Source organism: Bos indicus x Bos taurus, chromosome 15 (assembly GCF_003369695.1).
Source record: "Bos indicus x Bos taurus breed Angus x Brahman F1 hybrid chromosome 15, Bos_hybrid_MaternalHap_v2.0, whole genome shotgun sequence".
Lineage (NCBI taxonomy): Eukaryota > Metazoa > Chordata > Mammalia > Artiodactyla > Bovidae > Bos > Bos indicus x Bos taurus.
Window position 1 is genome coordinate 9797768 of NC_040090.1, and position 21863 is coordinate 9819630.

The 21863-nt window shown below is 46.6% G+C and overlaps 1 protein-coding gene across 1 annotated transcript; it reads right to left on the reverse strand.

Moving 5' to 3' along the window:
- Window positions 1-2140: 2140 nt before the first annotated feature.
- Window positions 2141-21612, reverse strand: LOC113905386 (probable inactive 1-aminocyclopropane-1-carboxylate synthase-like protein 2). Its single transcript, XM_027562611.1, has 15 exons — window positions 21472-21612; window positions 13657-14213; window positions 12227-12286; window positions 11698-11768; window positions 11254-11323; window positions 10979-11045; window positions 9457-9554; window positions 9127-9204; window positions 8684-8784; window positions 7413-7502; window positions 6610-6655; window positions 6369-6510; window positions 4077-4219; window positions 3837-3990; window positions 2141-2558 (listed from the first exon to the last, which is right to left on the reverse strand). Exons 1-15 carry the CDS (start codon window positions 21491-21493, stop codon window positions 2422-2424), a joined length of 1836 nt encoding a protein of 611 aa, XP_027418412.1. The 5' UTR covers window positions 21494-21612; the 3' UTR covers window positions 2141-2421.
- Window positions 21613-21863: the final 251 nt, after the last annotated feature.

The window sequence follows — 21863 nt, forward strand, 5'->3', positions numbered from 1 at the left end:
ACTAGCAGGATCCGTCAGTACAGTATATGTGTGTGTGTGTGTGTGTGTGTGTATACATATATATACATACATATACACATATATACATACATATATGTGTATACATACACACATATATACATATATATACATGTATATATATTAATACCTAGAGCAGTTTTTTAAAAGTCAAAAGTTATTAACTAAGAATGGAAGTGTTAGTGGCTCAATCGTGTCCAACTCTTTGTGATCCCATAGACTGTAGCCGGCCAGGCTCCTCTGTCCATGGGATTCTTCAGGCAAGAATACTGGAGTGGGTTGCCATTCCCTTCTCCTGGGGACCTTCCCAACCCAGGGATCAAGCCCGAGTCTCCTGCACTGCAGGCGGACTCTTTACCTTTGAGCCACCATGGGTGGAAGCCCCCATATACTTGGCCCTAAAATGTCTCAATTTCAAAGGATTGAAATTGGTAATTTCTGTTCTCTAATCACAAAGGAATTAAACTAGAAATCATTAACAAAGATAGCTGAAGGACCCCAAATATTTGGAAACTAAATATTTGCTAAATAAATTATAGAGTTGGACACAACTGAGCGACAGAACTGAAGAAATCACAAGGAAAAGTAGAAAACTGAATGATCATAAAAACCCAGCTTATCAAAATTTATGCGATGTTGCTTAAGCAATGCTTGGAGAGAAATCAGTAACTTTAAATGCTTACGTTTAGAAAAAACAGCTTAAAACTTTTGGTCTAATCTTCCCTACTAAAAAGCTAGAAAAATAACAAATTGAACCCGAAGTTTAAAAAAGGAAATAAAAAGTAGAAATGAAACAGAAGAGAAACATATAGGGGGGAAAAAAATCAATGAAACAAAAAGTTGGGTCTTTGGAAAATATTAATACAATTGATAAACATTTAAATTAACTGATCAAAAAATTCATTTCAATACCAGGAAAGAAAATTATAACACAATATCCTTCATGAAAATAGATGTAAAAATTTTAACATCAAAGCCAAATCCAACGATGTATAAAAAGGTGATGTATCATGACTCTATGGGGCCATTGCAGGGCTATGATGTTGCTGTAACATGTTTTAATCAATATAATTTCATCACATTAATAACTAAAAGAATTATATTATCTCTAAAGGTACAGGCAAAAACATCTGGTAAAAACTGAACACACATTTATGGTAAAACTTTCAGCAAACTAGGAATTGAAGGAAATTCTTCTATCTGGTAAAGGCAGTATGAAAAATATTTCTAGTAACATTATACTTATGAATGAGAGACCGAACTTAATCCTGTTAAGATTGAGAACAAGGCAAGAATGTTCTTACTTTTTTATTCAACTCTGTACTTGAGGTTCTAGGCCATGAAATTAGAACGGAAAAATAAGAGACATAAATATTGAGGAGAAGGAAAGTCATCTCTTCTGGTCACATGAACTCATTCATGCAACCAGTGAATTCTCTTTCTATGTCTACTAATCAAGTTTATTTCTAAACAAACTTGCCTGGTGTCAAAAAGTCTTGAAGAATCAGGATTTGTTGGTGGGCCGCAAAGCTGCCCAAGAGAGTGAGGATGATCCCAAACCCAAGTGACTGATCAAAGCCATCAGTGGCTGCTAATAGTTCTTGCAACATCTATAAAATGGTGGTAGTCCCCGCTCTGCCCATTTCACCGCTTCGATGCTCAGACCAAAGCTCAGATGTGCAAAGGTTTTGCAGAGAAATGCTCAGGAGGTATGATTTGAACAGTTGAAGAGATGAAAACGGAAGACTTCATTCAGGCTGATCACCAGAGACTCATTTTAAAAGCCTTTAAAAAAGGCAAAAATGGAGAGAACTCATATTTGGAAGCAGAAACATTTGAAACTATACTCTCACTCTACCACGTAGCCACACGTGTGTAAGGTGAGTGTGATTGTGTAAGGATCCTATGGGACACTGCATCCAATACCTAGAAAATGCTCTGCCAATTGGGGATCATGATTTCCCTTCCTTTCTGGCCTGCCCTAGAAAGTATTCTTCACATATAACCTGCTTTACCTGCTTTAATATTTAATTTAAATTTAATTGAAAATTAAGTTTAAAAATCCTCTAGCTCCCAAAAGGTCATATGAAGAATGTGAAATAAAACAGGCCTGCAATTTAAAGAATATGGAATTTATTAGATACAGAATATAAAAGTTAACCCACCTAAACAGGGACCCAGAGAGCTCCTTTTATTCCTCCTCTAGGCTTCCCCACCAGAATTCCCATAAAAACATTTTGCACACACGCAATGGCTCGTAGAGACTAAGAAGATGTAAAGCTTCCAAAATGACAGACGCGTAAGGGGGCTGATGGTGGGGTCAAACGCACTCATGCCTGGAGGAGCCCACTGTTTGGTCACGGCTCCAGGCGAGCGCCCAGCCTTCCAGATCCAAGGCTGACATCAGGACTTCCTGAGAGCGGGACTGGCTGGAGCCTCTGGCTGGGGGGTAGACACTTCCTCCTTCATTGCATCCTCCAGTTGCTTCACTGTACGCTCCTGCGCCTGCTCCACGAGCACCTGCTGGAACCGACGCATGGCTAGAGGGTCCAAACGAAGACAGGAATACTTAGCGGGAGTGTGCATGGGCCCCAGATCCATGCAGGTCCTGGTAGACCACCGCAGAACCTCTGGTTCAGGGATGCTGAACTTGAGCCTTCCCTTTTGGGGGATAGATTTCCAAGTCTTCCTGCCACATCCCCCATGGCTCTTTTGGCTTCACTGTCCCAGCCCCTGCCTGCTAGATTACCTTTGTGACTCAAGATCAAATCCTGTCACCTAGCTTATAGCCTGGAGAAGGCAATGGCACCCCACTCCAGTACTCTCGCCTGGAAAATCCCATGGACAGAGGAGCCTGATAGGCTGCGGTCCACGGGGTCACTGAGAGTGGGACACGACTGAGCATCTTCCCTTTCACTTTTCACTTTCATGCACTGGAGAAGGAAATGGCAACCCACTCCAGTGTTCTTGCCTGGAGAATCCCAGGGGCAGGGGAGCCTGGTGGGCTGCCGTCTATGGGGTCACACAGAGTCAGACACGACTGAAGCAACTTAGCAGCAGCAGCAGCTTATAGCCTTGGCCTCATTATTTTCTGTCTGCCTCTAGTGGCCCTTCCCTCGGTCTATTTTCCACATTAGCCCAAAAGATATGTAACATAAATATTCATTGCTATGTGCCCCGAAGGTAGAACAGTGACCTGCATGTGTTGAGATGCAATAGATAAAACGATTGTCATGTTTCTATAATCTTCAGGGGAGAATCACAACCCCACAGTATAGCATACAGGGACTTCTAGATCACGCGCTACCTACCTCACCTAGTAGCTGGCAAGTTCTGCATGGGCAGAGCTCCATTTCTGGATAGCTTACAGTCCCAGTGCCTCGTCAATGACAGACACAGACCTGACATACCAAAAGTATAATATACTTCAAGTGCCTAACATTTCCTCATTTGCAAAGGAGCTGAAAGATATGGGCTTCCCTTGTGGCTCAGCTGGTAAATAATCTGCTTGCAATGTGGGAGACCTGGGTTCAATCCCTGGGTTGGGAAGATCCCCTGGAGAACGGAAAGGCTACCCACCCCAGTATTCTGGCCTGGAGAATTCCATGGACTACAGCGCATGGGGTCGCAGAAAGTCGGACATGACTGAGCGACTTTCACTTTCACTTAGAGGTATAAAAGTGCTAACAGAGGGCCTAGAAGGACTGGAGCTATGTAGGCTGCAAAAGGTGATAAGGGGCGACTCCACTCCTGGGTTACAGAGGAGTGGTGGGGGCATCTGTGAAGGATGCTAGGACCGGCGGGTCAGCTCCACTCACCGTTTCTCAGCAGGTGGGGCCTGGCTGCAAAGACGAGGCGGAACCAGCCAGGCTCCTTACACATGAAGGTCTTGCCCGGGGACAAGATCAGCTTGTGGTCCAGGAAGCGGCGATGGAGGAGCAGCTCTTCCTCAAACGTGCACGGGTCCAGGTACTGGGGAGGAGAGACGGACAGACCTGAGCTCAAGACCCAGCTGGCAGATATGCCCTTTAACATCCGTCTTCACTCCCAGAGCTCACCTGTTTCAAGTTGATCCAGACATAGAGGCCGGAGCCACGATTGAGAAAAGGGACCTTCGATGCCTTTAGCTTGCGAGTGACATACCTGTGAGCCTCCTGCAGCCGGAAGTGATAACTGGGCAGGTATATATTGTCAATCCATTCTGAGTGGATGGAGGAAGAGAGCTGTTACATACTTCAGGGCTGAGATCTGCCAGAGGGCTCCTGACCAAATGCTTCCTCCCTGGGCTTCATGCCTGCTGATTCTATCCAACTCGTATTTGAACTGATCATACCTAACACGTAGGCTTTCCTGGTGGCTCAGTGGTAAAGAACCCACCTGCCAATTCAGGAGGTGTGGATTTGTTTCCTGGGTAGAGAAGATGCCCTGGAGAAGGGAATTGCTACCCACTCCAGTATTCTTGCCTGGAGAATCCTATGGGCAGAGGATCCCAGGGCTACAGTCCATGGGGTCACAAAGAGTCAGACACGATTAGCAACTAAACACCACCACCCACAACACCACTTCCATTGTGCGAGATGGGGATGCTGGGCTTCTCAATAGTTGTGTAGTAAGGTTATGTTTGAATTTACACCCTTGAAGCAAGAAGTTGTGGTGTCCCCTAAATGGGGTTGATGCCGCTGTTGTCAACCGGGCAAGTAGCTGCTACTCATAGTTCCCTCACCTTCTGCTTTAGACCCTAACAAATGGACTGTGAAGAACCTCAATGTGCTTGGGGATGACTCTAGCACAACCATTCTCATCACTGGCAGCACTTTAGAACCACCTGGGGAGCTTTTAAAAGGCCTAATGGGCCAGCTTATATCCTCAGACAGCTAACTCAAAATCTTTGTGGATTCAGCCTACACATTGGGCTTCCCTAATAGCTCAGGTGGTAAAGCATCCGCCTGCAATGCGGGAGACCCGGGTTCGATCCCTGGATTGGGAAGATCCCCTGGAGAAGGAAAGGGCAACCCACTCCAGTATCCTTGCCTGAAAAATTCCATGGACAGAGGAGCCTAGCAGGCTACAATCCATGGGGTTGCAAAAAGTCAGACACGACTGAATGACTAAATTCCCTAATTCCCTACAAATCGGTATTTAAACTCTCCAGGAGGGACTCCCTGGTGGCTCAGACAGTAAAGCATCTGCCCACAATGCGGGAGACCCGGGTTCGATCCCCAGGTCGGGAAGATCCCCTGGAGAAGGAAATGGCAACCCACTCTAGTATTCTTGCCTAGAAAATCCCATGGATGGAGGAGCCTGGTGGGCTGCAGTCCATGGAGTCGCAAAGAGTCGGACACGACTGAGCAACTTCATGAGGTAATTCCCACGTGCATTCAAGATTGAGAACCAGTGTTCAAGAAGCTGGGAATCTGGTTTCCACCAAATATCAGAGGGCCTGGCACCTTGCAGGGAGGCATCCAGTTGGATTTCTCCTGTCTACCAGTTTCTCCACCCAAAGCTGAAAGCAGATTGTTTTCTAAATCAGATTATCTGATAACTTTGTTTCATGTATCCCTGCTCTCAATTTAAATCCTTGGGCCTGACATCTGCTCAATGACAGGGAATTTTTTAAAAGGAGCTCTTATCTAAGTTTGAATCATGGCATTAAAGGTGGGAAGTTCTCTCTGAAGCCAGCATTCACTTAAGATCTAAGAGGGAAGTAAATTCAGGTGCCGTAGATATAGCAGCACCAGCCTGCCCAAACGGCCTCTCCTTTGGCCACCCTGGAAGATGAAGTTAAATCACATTTGAAGAGTCAGGCTGTTCTTTGGTAATCTTTGCCTGAAATAAGCCAGGTTTGCGCTCAGTGCTCAGTCATATCCAACTCTTTGCGACCCCATGGACTGTAGCCCGCCATGCTCCTCTGTCCATGGAATTTTCCAGGCAAGAATACAGGAGTGGGTTGCTATTTCTTCCTCCAGGGGACCTTCCAGACACAGAATCCAACCTGCATCTCCTTCATTGGCAGGCGAATTCTTCACCAACTGTGCCACCTGAATGGGAGGAAAAATTGGCCTTCATGTAAAGACCAATCTCTGAAGTTCCCACCTTCATGTCCTAGAGTACAATTGACTATCCCTTTTGCAGGCAGAGCACAAGCTTTCAGATGATCAATGTTTTAGACCAGCACCTCTGTCTTCTTTCTATACCCGGCTGCATCTGCCCTCCTATAAACATCCCATCCTGCCACTGTTAAACCCGAGACAGTGAACAGGGTCTCAGTGTACTGAAGGCATGTCAGAGGCCCATGCAGACCCAGAAATTCCCAGTGGCCATGAGGTCCAGCCTGGGATGGGGCTCAGTACCTCTGTCCTGAAGCAGCTGACGCAGCTTGTACTGGGCGATGCCAGAGATGCTATGGAGGTAGCCAAAGCAGCTCATGGCAGAGGCCACCTCCCTGTTGTGGGTATACAGAGCGCCAAAGCGGAAGCCAGAGATGCAGAAATCCTAGAGGAAGAGAAGAAGGGAAGGGAATACCTGGTTGGTCTGCCTTCTTCTCCTGGCTCCACTTTCTTTCCCACCCAAGGACAGACAGCTGGGGCTTACCTTACTGGCGCCCCAGATCACGTGGGTCTTGTTGGGATCAGGCAAACTAGAAAGGAAAGAGTCAAGATGATGGAGAAATACTTGAAGGATGATGGCATGCAGTCTATGAAGGGAAGATGAAAGTGGCCTTGAGGGCCTTCCTAGACAGAAGGGCCTAGGGACCCAAAGTTCAAGACACAGTTACCCCAGTTAAGCCAGGAAGTCAACAAAAGGTATCCTTGCGGAACCAGATGGGAGACCTCTCAAGTGCCCCCTGAAGGTACTCAAGGACTCTCAGCCTGGCTCGGGGTCTTCCTACAGCGAGTCCAAAGCCACCTTCTTGGCAGTTGGCTCCTCATACAAGTGGGCCACCATTTCTAGACTTTCCAAACATTTCTAAAATGTGTTCACCTATTTCTTTCTGCCCCACCTTTGGTGAAACTGTTCCTTCCACCAGGCATGCTCTTCTCTTGCTTTGCCTGCTGGATCCTGTCCTAGGGCCAAATACCAACCCTTAAGAAAGTTCTCCTCTATTTCTCTTCTTTCCCTGTGCACTACTTATCAAGAAGCCCTGACCTTCTGTAGGGCTTCATCTTGACTTGACCACGCTCATTCTACCCTCTTCTTAAACTATCTCGTGTACAAAGTGGCATTTAGAGAAGGCGTTTTGGAGGACAGATGATGCTTTGCTCACTCTCACACTCCTGGAGGCTCTAGGCTCAGTCCTTCGCTCATAGCCAAAGGAGTGCACTGCCCAAGGACTCGCCCTGCAAAAGCAGCGGCTTCAAGGTTCTCGTTCCCAACTCCCGCCGAGACCAACTCACCTCTTCATGCTCAGAACACTGTGGAATGTGATGGCTTCATCAAACACAGACAGCATGTACATCTCATCTACAATCACGTGGAGGTTGTACCTGCAGGTTGGGTGAAAGAGAACGATTATCTAGGCTCTCTCTAATCATAACTCACACTTTATTTGTTAGGTTTTTCTGAACACAGATCAGACACTCCTAAGGCCCCAGAAGCCCATTCAAAGTTTTCAAGAGGTGTGGTAAGGTAGAAGGGGGTCTCTCCTTCACCAGAGGGGACCTTCTGTCCTGACTTTGGGGTACTAGAAAGGAACAGGACCTGAGAGACATGCATGAGAATATCTGGCCCCACGCTTCAACCATCAAGTAGAGACTAGTGGTAGGGGCTGGGCGTCCCAGAGACATCTCCTCTGGTGTGGCCCGGCACTCCCAGGACTCCCCAGTAGTTCAGTGGCTAAGACTCCATGTTCCCAATGCAAGGGGCTCAGATTCAATCCCTAGTCAGAAAACTAGATCCTGTGTGCTACGACTAAGACCCAGTACAATTAATAAAACAATCAAAAACATTTTTTAAAAAAGAGCTCCCACCTAGGGTCTGGTTCAAACAGGGATATGAAGTGGGCTAAGTGCACACCTGCCTCGTCTCCTTTATTCTCCCAGCAGTGCTCTGAAGCTGTACTGTTACCTCTATCTCACAGGAAGAAACTGGTTTCTGAGCTAGAAAGCTAATCCCTCCCTAGTCCGTGCTAGAGCCGGCATGGGGAGCACCCCCAGCACTGTTTCTCTGGTCCCCATGTGCCGCCGTTAAGTGGTCTGGATTCGTTATGAAGTTCAAATACACATTTATTCTAGACCGTGGAAGATCATCTACCCTAAGAAGGCTATTTCCAGACTTCAGAGATATTAATAACTGATGTTAACATGTTCTTAGAAACAGGGACAGGAAAATTCTAGAGGGACTCACCTTCCTCGGCACCTCAAGCCAAGGAGTTTGGGAAATGGATGCAGGAAGAGCTTATGCTACGAGGGGTGGGAAGTAACAGGGTTCATGACTGTTACGTGGGTATGTGCACACAGGCAAAGGCGAGAAGGGAAGTGGCAAAGACTGAAGCAGTGAGCACGTGGGTGCCTTTTCCTTCACGTCCATTTCAGTTAGTTGTCCATGACTGCACAAAGTATACTACACAGTGAGAACACAGGGTATATTATTTCCGGTTCTGACTCCTTGACTGTGAGTGATGGGAACCCTTCTTACGGACTTCATCTCAAGGGGGTGGGAGTCATACTTCTTGGCAAATTCCAGATATTCCATCATGGAGTCTTGGGAGTAGACATCTCCCAGAGGATTCTGAGGGTTGATTAGCACAAGACCTCTGACCTTTTTCCCCTGAAAAGAACCAAGCATAACCAAGTGAACACAAATCCTTCACCTCCACATCAAGTTCTGCTGAAGGTCAAGGCCAGGGCACTGAGTAGGATCGGACCCCTCATCAAGGCCTCAGTGGGCAATTGGAGGAGCAGCTATCATGGAGCCCACAGAGGGGAGCAGGAGGGAGCTCCGGGGGCCCACAGCCAGGCTCAGGGCTCCTTGGGAGATGTGCCCTGGGACACTGCTTCTTTTGAAGAAGGCACCCACACTGTCTTGGTGAACAAGTTATCCCACTGTCTCCGTATTCAGCCGCTTTCCAGAGCAGCAGTGCCCACTCTGAAGACCCGGTTCCCACCTCACCTCAATCTTAGCCCTGAGCAGGGTGTGCTCCAGCTTATCCACAGTGAGCTGGAAGGGGTAGCCGTTTGCCTCAGTGACCTGGAAAACAGATCCAGCCTGAGAACCACATATCTGGAAGCTTCCAGGCCTGGATTCCTCATTCCTAGAAACCCTGAACAATCCTTTCCCTTCATACCTGGGGACTAGTCCCACGTGCCCTTTTGGCCCAATTTCTCCATCCTTCTCCCATAACTTATACGGGAGGAAAGCAAGACCAACCTCTACCTTGGCAATGCCTAGACCATTCCCTTGCCTGGATCGGTTGAACAGGGGAAGGAGGCCCACACTGACCTGACTCTCCAGGTGGACAGGAACCAGCTTGACTTTCGCATACAGGTGGGTACTAAAGGCGAAGCCCCCATAGGCGGGGGTGGGGACTAGAAAGGCCTCTGGAAGCAGAGAGACAGTGCTGTTAGTTCAGGGTCTCCCAGTGAAGTCCCCTAGATCAGCAGCAACACACTCCTCAGAGAAGGTTCCTGTGTAATCCCTCCTACGTGGGGGTGAGTGCTTTGCAGCACAGGCTCTGTATATATAAGTGTAAGTGTGAGTCGATCAGTCGTGTCCAACTCTGCAACCCCATGGACTGTAGCCAGCCAGGCTCCTCTGTCCATGGAATTCTCCATACAAGAAGACTGGAGTGGGTTGCCATTTCCTTCTCCAGGGGATCTTCCTGACCCAGGGACTGAACCCAGATCTCTTGCATTGCAGCCAGATTTCTTACCATCTGAGCTATGATAAGCCAGTGCTCTATATACAATCCACTCTTAAAAATGTTACTTAGGAAAACAAAACCCTTAAGTTTCTTCTTTGTGGGTACACTAGAAGAGAAAAGGGGAGAATACTGCTGCAAGTTACTTGGAATCCAGGGACTCAAGCTAGGCTTGCAACAGGTAGAGCATGAATCATCAGCAAGTCTTGTCAGCTCCAGGCCACAGAGGGCTCACACAGAGAGGGCTCTCATCTCTCTACGTGGCTCAGGTCTCCCAGGCTTGGTGACTTCATGTGTTATTTTCTTTCCATCTATTTGGCCTCCTTGATGAGCTAATCAAGGACCCACTCCTTCCAGTGAAACTGGTCCTCTTGGTAACAAATGCCCCATACAGTAGGCTCATCAAGAAATCTGAGATTCTTATTTCACATTGTTCAGAGGCATCGTTAAGGAGACCAAGAACAGATCTCTCAAGCTTTACTTGATCTAGAACCTAGTTTTATTTCGGTGTTTTTGTTTGTTTGTTGAAGTTGCTTCAGTCATGTCCAACTCTTTGTGACCCTATGGACTATAGCCCACCAGACTCCTCTGTCCATGGGACCCTCCAGGAAGAATACTGGAGTGGGTTACCATGCCCTACTCCAGGGGATCTTCCCAACCCAGGGATTGAACCCGAGTCTCTGAAGTCTCCTGCATTGGCAGGCAGGTTCTTTACCACTAGCGCCACCTGGGAATCTCCAGAGACACACAACTTGCTGTGTGTCGAAGAGATAGAACATCTGTATTGCCTAAGCCAGTTGACTAGGGCTCTTTGTATTGGGGTTGAGACCAAAAGTCCAACTAATACTAGACAGAGTTGGCTCCAGATGTCACCATTCCTGGGGCAGACTGGAGGCCTGTAACATGCCCATATTAAATGGGAATTCAAATCCCTCACTCCTGCAGAAAAAGTAGGAAGATGCTCTAATCGGTGCAGGAGGCACCCCAGCACTTCAGGGGAAAGGTCTTCAGTCAAGACCCTCTTCTCCCTCAGGACCCAGGGCCCATGCGCACCTGCCCACGTGGGGCTGTGTCCCTGAGGGAGCGCAGAGCCCACTGACTTACCACCTGGATCACACAGAACCATGGCCAGAGCAGAGAAGACAGCGGAGCAGCCATTTAGAATGACCACCTGGAGAAGATACACAGAAGGCAGAAGTTGAAAACCAATCCTCGTAAAAGAGATCAGTCCCCCGTCTCCCTCCCCACGGGGAGTCTCCTCAGCGAGGACCCACTGGCCTCCACCCTGCCCCGACTCTGAGAGGCTCTTCTGGAAATGCAGAGGTCCCCAAGAATATGGTCCTCCACCAGGGTGTCAGGAAGGCTGGGAAGAAACTCACATTTTCTGGGTCAAGGGGCTTAGGTGTCTTACAGTAGAAGGTCAGGAACCGGGCCACTTCTTTCCGCAGGCTGTGGACAGACCCAGACAGACCGTTCGTTCCAGGATCGGCCCTGGGCTTTCCCCACAGCCTAGACTTCAGTCTTTTCACGAGAGCAGAGCATGCAACCTCAGGGTCCTTACAGGGTGAACAGGGGACCGAGGCTGTCAACCCCCCAGGAGACACAGACGTGAAGAGTATGGACAAAAACTCAGGTCTCCTGAATGACAGAGCGGTGCTGTTTGTACTACACCAGCTTGCCTGCTCCAATAGTTTACACTAGGCATTTTCTAGAAGTCATTACCCCCACAATAGGGAGGCACCCAGCAGAGAACCTGGAAGTCTTTCCCTGGATGCGGACAGGTGCCTGTAGACCAGAAGACCCCAGGTCCAGGGGCTACTTACAATGGTTGCCCTCTCCAATCAGTGTACTGCAGTAGATCTTCATCAACGTAGGTCATGTCACTCTGACTCAACTGTGGACAAATAGAGCGTGAGCATGGCCAGGCCAGGGATGCCCAAGAGGCTTCATCCTACTCCTAGGATGCCCATGGGCGTTTCCCCTACAACACAGGGCCTCCCAGAGGGAAATGGGCATATATGCTACATGCTCCCTGATGAATGGAGGCTTCAGTCTTCGTGTCAAAGATTATACAACTAGATCTCCCCCAGGAAGTGTCTGACAACCTCCCCAACCCTACATTTGATCTAGACGCTCCCTTGGCAGCTTACCCACCACACCCCCATCCAGAGAAAACTTCCCAACACAGCAAGGCCAGTCAGCAGGTTAGAGGTGCTATTCTAGAAGCTATTTCCCTACTCCCTTCCTCAAACTTCTAAGTCTTATTCCTGTGTCTACCACGTGCTAAGAGACCCATTCTTGGGGGACCTGGGCCTGAAGGTGGGTCGCAGCGCAGGCTGGAACGTGGCTTACCCTCTCAGCCAGAAGATCAGTACAGAGCTTGTTCTCACTGGTACCAAGGTTGATGTAGCCCTGGAGATAGATGGAATCGAAGGTCAGTCCTCCTCCCCTGCCCACCATGGACCCCTTTAAACAGGTCACAATTACTCATCTGGATGAACCCAAATGGAGGTCTCCCTGCTCCATGAGGCAATGAAATCCATGTTTGACAACCTTAATATCAGGAAATAGTCCACAAATTCTCCCAAATCTTAACAGCTTGCAAACTTCCCTCTTTAGAGCCATATATTGGGTTGGCCAGAAAGTCCATTCAGTTAGTGAGTACCTTGTTCCAATAAAGTTCTCAGTGAAAATGAAAAGTGTCTTATTTTTATTCAAAACTGAATGAACTTTTTGGCCAACCCACAACATAAGTAGTAATAGTTATATTATGTACCAGCCATCATTCACTGAGCGCCTATATTCTAGACATTAGACCAAGTGGTGCATGTCAATTGCCTTAATTCTCACAACTCCTGAGAAAATGCTCTGCTCTCCCACTGAAAGAGAGTAAAGCTCAGAAAGGTTGAACAAACTACACTAGCCACATGACCTTGGTGACGAGCAGCATCTGGCCCCAGAGCCTGGCTCCTTAACCAGTCCCTGCCAGTACCACCTCTGCCATCTCCACATCCATGGAAGGGCCCCTTCAAGTTCCTGGAAGGGGCACGGCCCCTCAGAGGCCGATCAGGATACCCGACTCATTTGGGCCTCAGAAAAGCAGATGGCCACTGGCCACACATCGCTTGGGTGGGAACAGAAGGAAAGGGGAGGCTACTATGGTCCCCTGCCCCCTGGCTGGAAAACTGTTGGGACCCTCCCTTGCTGGAAGCCTTTCTTGATCCCATCACCATTGGGATAACATCCCAACATCTTACAATGGCCCGATCCCATCCATACCTCTGTTAGAGCGCTCACCGTCTCTACTCAAGCCACACAGGCCTCCTTTCCCAATCACTCCAAGCTCTTCTCACCTTGAAGCTTCCACCCATGCTGTTCCTCCTTCCTGGAGGACCCTTCCCTTACCCCCATCACCTGACTGACGGACTCAACCTTTAAACCATCTTCCCTGATGGTTCCCAAAGCAGGCAGCCCCTTGGTGCCCTTGGGAACGTTCTTCACATCTGTTTCCCCAATGGCTGAGATCTGTTACTAGACTTGAGTTCCACAAGGGTAGGTTCACTTACCACAGTGACCACAGTGACTGCACGTAGATAAGAGCTAGGACAGGAGGGGAAACCAGACCCAGCTTGTCAACTTTCCTGTGCCCACCCCCTCACCTACAGGGGACAAGAGCACCTACTCCATGGGGCTGGGAAGAATCAATGAGGACGCACAGTTCTTGGCACAGGACTCAGTAAATCCCTGTGATGGCGGCCCTCGAGCCTGTCCCCCATCCTCACCAAGGTGTTCTTGTCCTTGTGGTATTTGTTTCCTTGGTAGGTGTCATAGTCCCGGAAGCTCAAGTGGTATAAGGCAGAGATATCAATCCCACGGTTGGACAGGTCATAGCTGATAACTGTATTTTCAAAATCACTCTCTTGGTAGAACATCTGGCCAGTCTGCCTGTTTGCTTGGACCGGCTGCCCACCACCAACATCACCCCTGGAGTCCGTGGACGTGCAAGGCGGTTGGACGCTCTGGTCGCCTGGGGCCCCAGCCGGCAGGAAGCTGACGATCTGGAACAATAGGCGACCCAGGAGCGCCTCCTGCTCCCTGATGGCCTGACCGTGCCACTGCTCCTCCAGCGCCAGGTCCCGCTGCTGAGGTCTGGTCGTCAGCTGCATGATGTGATCCTCCACAGTCTGTTGCAAGGTCAGCACCATCTCCATCAGCTGGGTGTGGATGCTGCGGTATCTGAGGGCTTGGTCCCTCATCTGGACACAGGGCGTGTGGGGGGTGTCTGATGGGCCACTTGTAGTCTGGGTGTTCCCACTGGCCTCAGCAGGCTGCCTGGAACCTGCAGAGGGAAACCACGCACTGCAGCAAAGGAGACTTCCTGAACCTCAGGCCCAGGCATGATCTCAGGCTGGCCCCCAGTTCCTTCTACCGCCACACCTCTTACAGGCCCAAACTGGCTGAGGAAGGGCTACCTGCTCACTCAAGGGCAATGCCGAAGTGGCCCAAGCTCAGACGTTGGAGCACTGGACTTAAATGTCACTAATATGTGTTCTTAGGAAGAACCTTGGGGCCCACTTCAAGAAAAAGGAGAAATTGAAGAGGTAGGCTGTGGATTCTTCAATCAGAGTGACTCCTGCTTTATACAGTTCTAAGGAAGAAAAGGGATTCTGCTGCTAAAAACAAAAACCAAAAATAAAAACAACAAACCAAAACCTTAAGTCATTCTGCTAGACTAGGGGAAAGTAAACTACTGCCCAGGGACCAAACCAGCCTTCCATTTGTCTTTGTAAATAAAGTTTTATTGGAGCACAGTCATGGTCACTTGTTCATGTGTTATCTGTATCTGCCTTTGTACAACAGCAGAGCTGAATGGTTGTAACACAGACCGTATGGCTCATAAGGCCTAATATAGCTACTATCTGGCCTGTTACAGAAAAAATTTGCCAAGGCTTGTTCTAGAACATCATTCCTTTTATTTTTCCATTTTCCCCCCACGTCGGTCATGCCAGATGCTCAGAACTCAGTTCTTTCATCCTCCTACTCTGTATCCCTCCTGTAAACACCTTCGACCTGCTCACAGTGACAGCTGCCTTGGACATCCATCACCAGAAACCATGGGCAAGATACGTGGTTCGAGTTTTAAAGTCCACCAGAATCACTTAGAGGGTTTGTAAGGATGCGATAATAGTCCTCATCACTGGACTTTCTCTCAGGGGTTTGGGGGTGGAGCCTGAGTAATTGCAGTTCTAACAAAGTTCCTCAGACTATACGTTCTGAACCTCTAACTATTCAGCCCAACCTTCTGTCTGAAAAGAAGTCCAAATGCTGGATAAGACCTTGTACACCTTTGTAAAGCGTCGAAGAATAAAAAAAAAAAAAAATCAGATATTAAGAAGCCAGGAAGTATGAAAATGTGAGGCTGACCACTGCCTCTCATTCATTGTAAAATAATCCTCATATCCTGAGTCACTGAGATCCCTTTTTCTAAGAATCTAGACTTACACACCTTCCACCAAATGCCATCTTCTAAGTTTTTCTACATTACATCCCCCAACATATGCAAAACCTTGTTACTTCTTTTACAGTTTGTGGGACCAGCACTTCAAAATACTGGACACTCTGCCCAACCTCTCTAAACTGTCTTTAATCTGCTTGTGATATTCCCATGACAACCTGTGCTTCTCTGTGATGACACTTAATTTTGTTGCTTGTTCAGTATCTGCCCCGGTCAGCCTTCATCATCATGTCCTTAGCACACCGTCTGGCATACAGGTACCTAGCAGGAGAGGCACAACCCCAGGGATGCGGCTGACTCAGTGAAGAGATCAGCCATGACCGGAGACTGTAAGCTATGGAAGATGGAGCAACAGTCGGATGAAGCCATGGGACAAACAGGTACCGAGTCTTGACTTAGGAAGCCAACCTTTCATCAGTAATACAGAGAACTTCTCTCACCGCTATTAGAAACATAATGTTTAGATAGAAATTGAACACATTTTTCTTATTCCTGGACTAACACTTGTTTCACAAGCAAAAGCTTTGCTCTGGCCCAAGCTCCATCCCCTAGAAGTAACAGGGCCATTGCAATGGGTCTCAATTCTGGGGGTGAGAAGGTCACACTGTCCTCCAGGAACGTGGGTGGCCCTCAGCATCCTTCCAGCCCTCAGTCGGGGACCGCAGGCTCACAGGAAACAGGGATCAGCCTGGGGCAGAAACTGGAGGTCAGTGTGGCCAACAGGCACTGAAGGAGGGAGACTGGCTGAAATTAGAGCTCTCAGGCCGGGGCAAAGGCAAGTAACTGCAAAAAGTACATTTTCCTGGCAAATGTATTTTCTGATAAGGTAGTGAGTATGCAGCAAGGCTGAGGGAAAACCAAGAAGTCAGACCTCCACCAAGACTGGTCTTTTCTATAAGAAAAGTCTACTGTGACTGACATTGTTCCACAAAGGCCATAATGTCCCTAAATCTCAGCCCTAAATTGTCTGGTGTCAGGATACACACACTCTCATGTCTTGGGTACACCCGTCGTTTCAGTATTTCTCACCTTTAAACCATTTTCCTCCCAAAGCATACACAGGGGACTTCTATAAAAGCAGAATCTCAGAACCAGCCCAGCTGGTGCCCTCTGATAAGAGCTGAAAGACAGATCTTAAACAGTAAAAATCGAGAATGGGGATGAATATGGGGAATGAACTAGGAAGCTAGTCTCCTGTTCATTCGGGATGCCAGTACATGGGTATATCATTCATATGAGGATACTTCCGCCTCTTTCTCTAGTACCCTACAAGCCCTTCTAGTTCGATCTGCCATCTGGCCTTCCTTCCCCTCGCCATGCACCAGCGTTCCCTGGTGTCTCAGTACCCTAACCTAGTTGAGATTCTTCCTTCTCAATGTACTAATTAAGATTACTACATAATAACTAGTACATAATGATAAAGATTGTCGAGTCTTCCTTATGTGCATGGGAAGCAAGGTGTATGGGGGTATAGATCCCTAAATACAAGTGGCAACACTGAAAACTCAGGTAAAAGCAGCCTTGAGAAGTCTAGATTCTGTTACCACTCACCAACTGTAGGATGTTGGAAGAATTCTCTCTCCTGTCTGGGCACCAGTTACTCATACCAGGTGAGAAAGTCGTTCGTTGTGTCCGACTCTGCAACCCCATGGTCTATGCAGTCCATGGAACTCTCCAGGCCAGAATACTGGAGTGGGTAGCCGTTCCCTTCTCCAGAGGTTTTTCCCAACCCAGGGATCGAACCCAGGTCTCCCACATTGCAGGCAGATTCTTTACCAGCTGAGCTACCAGGGAATCCTAATACTTACCTCAAATGGAAGTAAAATTGAAACTCCATGAAGGCAAGGAACTTCTAGTGTCCCATAGTAAAACCAAGATTTAAACTTCAGCCCTCTGATGGTAGCCCAGAACTCCTGGGAAGAGAGTGAACTGGCAGAAAACCAGCGCTAGCAGACTCCAGCCTGGTCTGTGCACATTCACATCACATAATGTGCCCTAGAAGTCTCAAATTCTGAAGCTGGATTAACTTCATCCAACAGCACTGTCATCCTGAAGTACTGGTGACTCAAAGTCCCTGGACAGAAGAAAAGAAACGCTTTGGGAGCAGTATACCTGAGGTTTTAGGTTTCTCAAGAGGATGACTTTTCAAATACAGCATCCAGCACACAGAAAATCTAGATACATGAATCAGCAGCATGAGCTAAAACCAGCAGAGACAGCGAAGACCAACTAGATTTGAGGTGCTAGTAGTCAACTGTAAAAACATTGCTTTTCTGTTCAAGGAGATAAAACCCAAGCCTGAAACTTGACAAAAATTAGAAGTTAAAATGATAGATCTAAAGGAAACAGGAGATTCTAGATCGCCTGTTGTTAAAATACAATTTTTGAAAATTTAAAGCCTCAATGGAAAAGGCTTAATGGCATATTAGATACAACTAAAGAGAAAATTAGTGACCTGGAAAGAGAGGCTGGAGAAACTTTCTAGAATGTGGCATGAAGACACAGAAGAAACATAAAAGATATAAAATCTAAAGTATACATATACATACTCATTTGGGGTCCCAAAGGAAGAGAAAATGGGGCAGAAGAGAAGCACTTGAATAAGATGTTTCATCAGTGCCAAATAACCAGGCACCAAAGCATGGCATCAAGAAGGTTAAAAAATGCAAATTAGGATAAATTATATGATTTTATATATATATATGTAGCTTCTTTGTGAAGCAAGAAAAAAATACAAGACAAAGAAACATTTCAAAAGCAGCCAAGAAAAAAGTTATCTTGAAAGGAATCACAGATCAAAAGCTGGTATTAGCAACAGCGGCAACCTGAAGTTAGTGATATGCTATTGTCAATATACTGAAAGGAAATAACTCCCAGTCTGGAATCCTGTAGCCATCACACATCTCCACTTCGACAGGCAGTACCAATTTCTCCCGCTAGAGGGGCTGGATTTACTGCAGAGGACCTGCTAATCAGAGCAAGTAGTGACAGGTGGAAGAGGACAGACACTACTAATCAGAGGAAGTAGGTTCACCTTTAAAAGCTAAAGCCAACTGAGTGAAAGAAACCAGACAAGGTCCATACCGTACAGTTCTACTTATAGGGCAACTAAAAGTAACCGGTAATGATAGAAGTCAGAACAGCAGCTCCCTGGAGAGGAGGTTGGGAAATTGACTGTAATGGGATGCAGGAAACTTTCTGGGGAGATGATATTAACATATCTTAATAGGGTGATGGTTACATGGCTGTAACCACATGTCAAAGCTCAAGGTGTATGCTTATGAATTTTGCTATATTTAAGTAGGTTTTTAAAATGCAGGTATAGCTAATTTAAGGCTTTATTGTTGCTGTTCAGTCACTAAGCTGTGTCTGACTCCAGCAACTCCATGGACTATAGTCCATCAGATTCCTCTGTCCATGGGATTGCCCAGGCAAGAATACTGGAGTGGGTGACCATTTCCTTCTCCAGGGAATCTTCCCAACTCAGGGATCAAATCCAAGTCTCCTGCATTACAGGCAGTTTCTTTACCACTGAGTCATCTGGGAAGCCCAATTTAAGGCTCTATTAGATTATAAATAGCTAAATAAGTTTATCTCCAATGTGAGCCCTTCCAGTGTAAAGACCACTATGGGAACAGGCCCCACCTATGCAGAGGGATATTTGCATGATTAATTTATAGTGGAAAAAAACAAAGCGACAGTTCTTGAGACACAAGCATAGCTAAATTAGTCAAGAAAAATAAGAGAAAGCACATGCACTGAAATAAGATGAACTAGAGACTATTTTGCACTATTCTAATGGGTATGATTAAGTCTGGAAAAAATGGATAATCTAGTTTAAAAATGTAATTAATTATTCATAGTCCCAGATAAGAAATAAAATCTTAAGCAAATCAGTTTCCATAGACATTATCAAAGAGTTAGGTCTCTTGAAGAATATCTGGCCCAGTGGGTCTCATAAGGAAATTTCATCATATATATAAAGGAGTATATTATTCCAGTGCTATTAAATTAGAGAAAAGGAAAATCTGCATTTCATAATCAAATAAACAATGATATTTAGACTTGATGAATTTTATATGAAGCACTATGGACAAATCTATGGACAAATGATTAGATTATCAATACTTAAAACTGAATAGCACCTAGCAAACAGAATCCAGCAGCATAATAAAATAACCTTTCGACCATGTGGGGTCACATTGAGAAAGGAAGTTCAATTCTATGACTTCTATTAACTTTTCATTAGTAGATCCTAAGGGAATAAAAGTCACTTGATCTATAGATGTTATAAAGACATCTGACAAAATTAGACACCCATTCTTGATTTAAACAATACAATGAATGGCCACCTCTTTAACATAAGACATCTCTCAGGCAAAAAGCCAGCCTCCAACTTAGCTGAGAAACCAAAGGGTTTGAAATCCTGAACAAGAGATACGGTTGCCCATGGTCACTATAAAATACCCAACATTTCACCAGAGGTCTCAGCCAAAAATATCAGGCAAGGAAAGAAATTAGAGTTAAAAATAGGAAATTTGAGTTAACACTATCTACAGATTACTAACATCTACTTGGAAGACACAAAAGAATTAACAGATGCTTTACAAGAGAATTTAGTCGAGTTATAGACTAGGACCCCATTTCATCTTTTTTTTTTTTCCTTTGGCTGTTTAGCATGCAGGGATCTTAATTCCCCAACCAGGGATTGAACCCATGACCCCTGCATTGGAAGAGTGATGTCTTAACCATTGAACCAGGGAAGTACCCTCAGTTCATCTTTCTGTAAATAAAGTTTTATTGGAACACAGCTACACCCACGTGGCACACACACACTGGCTAGACTTTGGCAGACTACACTAGAAGAAAATGAAGAGACAGTTCTTGAGAGATGCAAGCATAGCTAACTTAGTCAAGGGAAAAAAGAGAAAGCGCATGCACCAAAATAAGATGAACTTAGACCAGCATTTTCAACCCAGGCCACTTACCTAATGAGAGCGCTCAGTGACTGCCCAGAAGCCCCAACCACATGCAGCTTTATTTTCACTTAATCCTGGCTGCTAGGAGGTAAGAGTTATCCACAATTTGCAGATTGGGTGAATAAGGACATAATTTATCATAGCCTGTTGAATTTAACACAGTCCCCTAATATACCCAGCCTGAGTATGAATGGTGTAAGCTTTTGGGGGTCACAGGCCCTTCGAAACCACAACATTATCAACCACAGTTTACACTGGGTACTGCCTTGAGCCAGGCTATTGTCTGGGTTCTTTGTATACACCGCCCGATTTAATCCTCAAAGTGGCTCTATGAGGAGGGTAAAAAATCTACCTACAATGCAGGAGACCTGGGTTCAATCCCTGGATCTGGAAGATCCTCTGGAGAAGAGCATGGCAACCCACTCCAGTATTCCTGCCTGGAGAATTCCATGGACAGAGAAGCCTGGTGTGCTACAATCCATGGGGTCACAAAGACTTGGACACAACTGAGTAACAAAAATAACAAATGAGGGTACCACCATTAGGCTCACTTTACAGGTAAGGCTTAAAGGAGGAGGCTTAAAAACAGGAGGCTCAAAGGCAGGAGGTTAATTAAAACAAGTAGGATGGGAAAGTACTCTTGCCTGGAAAATCCCATGGATGGAGGAGCCTGGTAGGCTGCAGTCCATGGGGTCACTAAGAGTCGGACACGACTGAGCGTCTTCACTTTCATGCATTGGAGAAGGAAATGGCAACCCACTCTAGTGTTCTTGCCTGGAGAATCCCAGAGACGGTGGAGCCTGGTGGGCTGCCGTCTATAGGGTCGCACAGAGTCGGACATGACTGAAGCGACTTAGCAGCAGCAGGATGGGAAAGAGGGGCTTGAAATTCAAGTCTGCAAACCCCAGGCTCCACTTCCCTCTTAACCATCCCTTCCCGAGGCTGCTTGCTGGAAGGGTACACACACCCTCAAAGCCTGGCACTCACTATCAGGAATCCATAAGCCCCAAAGTCCATCATTGGCCACATCCCACTGGGGGGTCCAGGTAAAGCCCCGTCTCAGTCCACATCCGTAGCTCTCAACCCAACCACCATGCTCTTACCGCTCTCCTTGTTTCCACTCATTTCTGCTCTGGTCAAAGTCCTTTAATCGCTGGGGGCCTCAGAGACCTCTCCACCGCGTGCTCCTCTCAGTAAGCCTGCTTACTGCTTTGGGCCTGCGCGCTCTCCTTTTAAGCATGCAGATGGTTTCAAGGGCAACAACCTCCACCTTGTCCTTTCCAAAGGGATCTCCCTCAGGTGCTCTTAATTACCTAAATGGCCTTTCTTTTTACAAAATTTTTAAAATTATTTATTTACTTTAAATTAAGGTAACATTCGTTTATAACATTATATAAGTTTCACATGTAAAACATTATATTTCAACTTCTGTATACACTTACTGTGTGCTCTCCACCAAAAATTTAGTTTCCATCCATCCCCACACACTTGATAC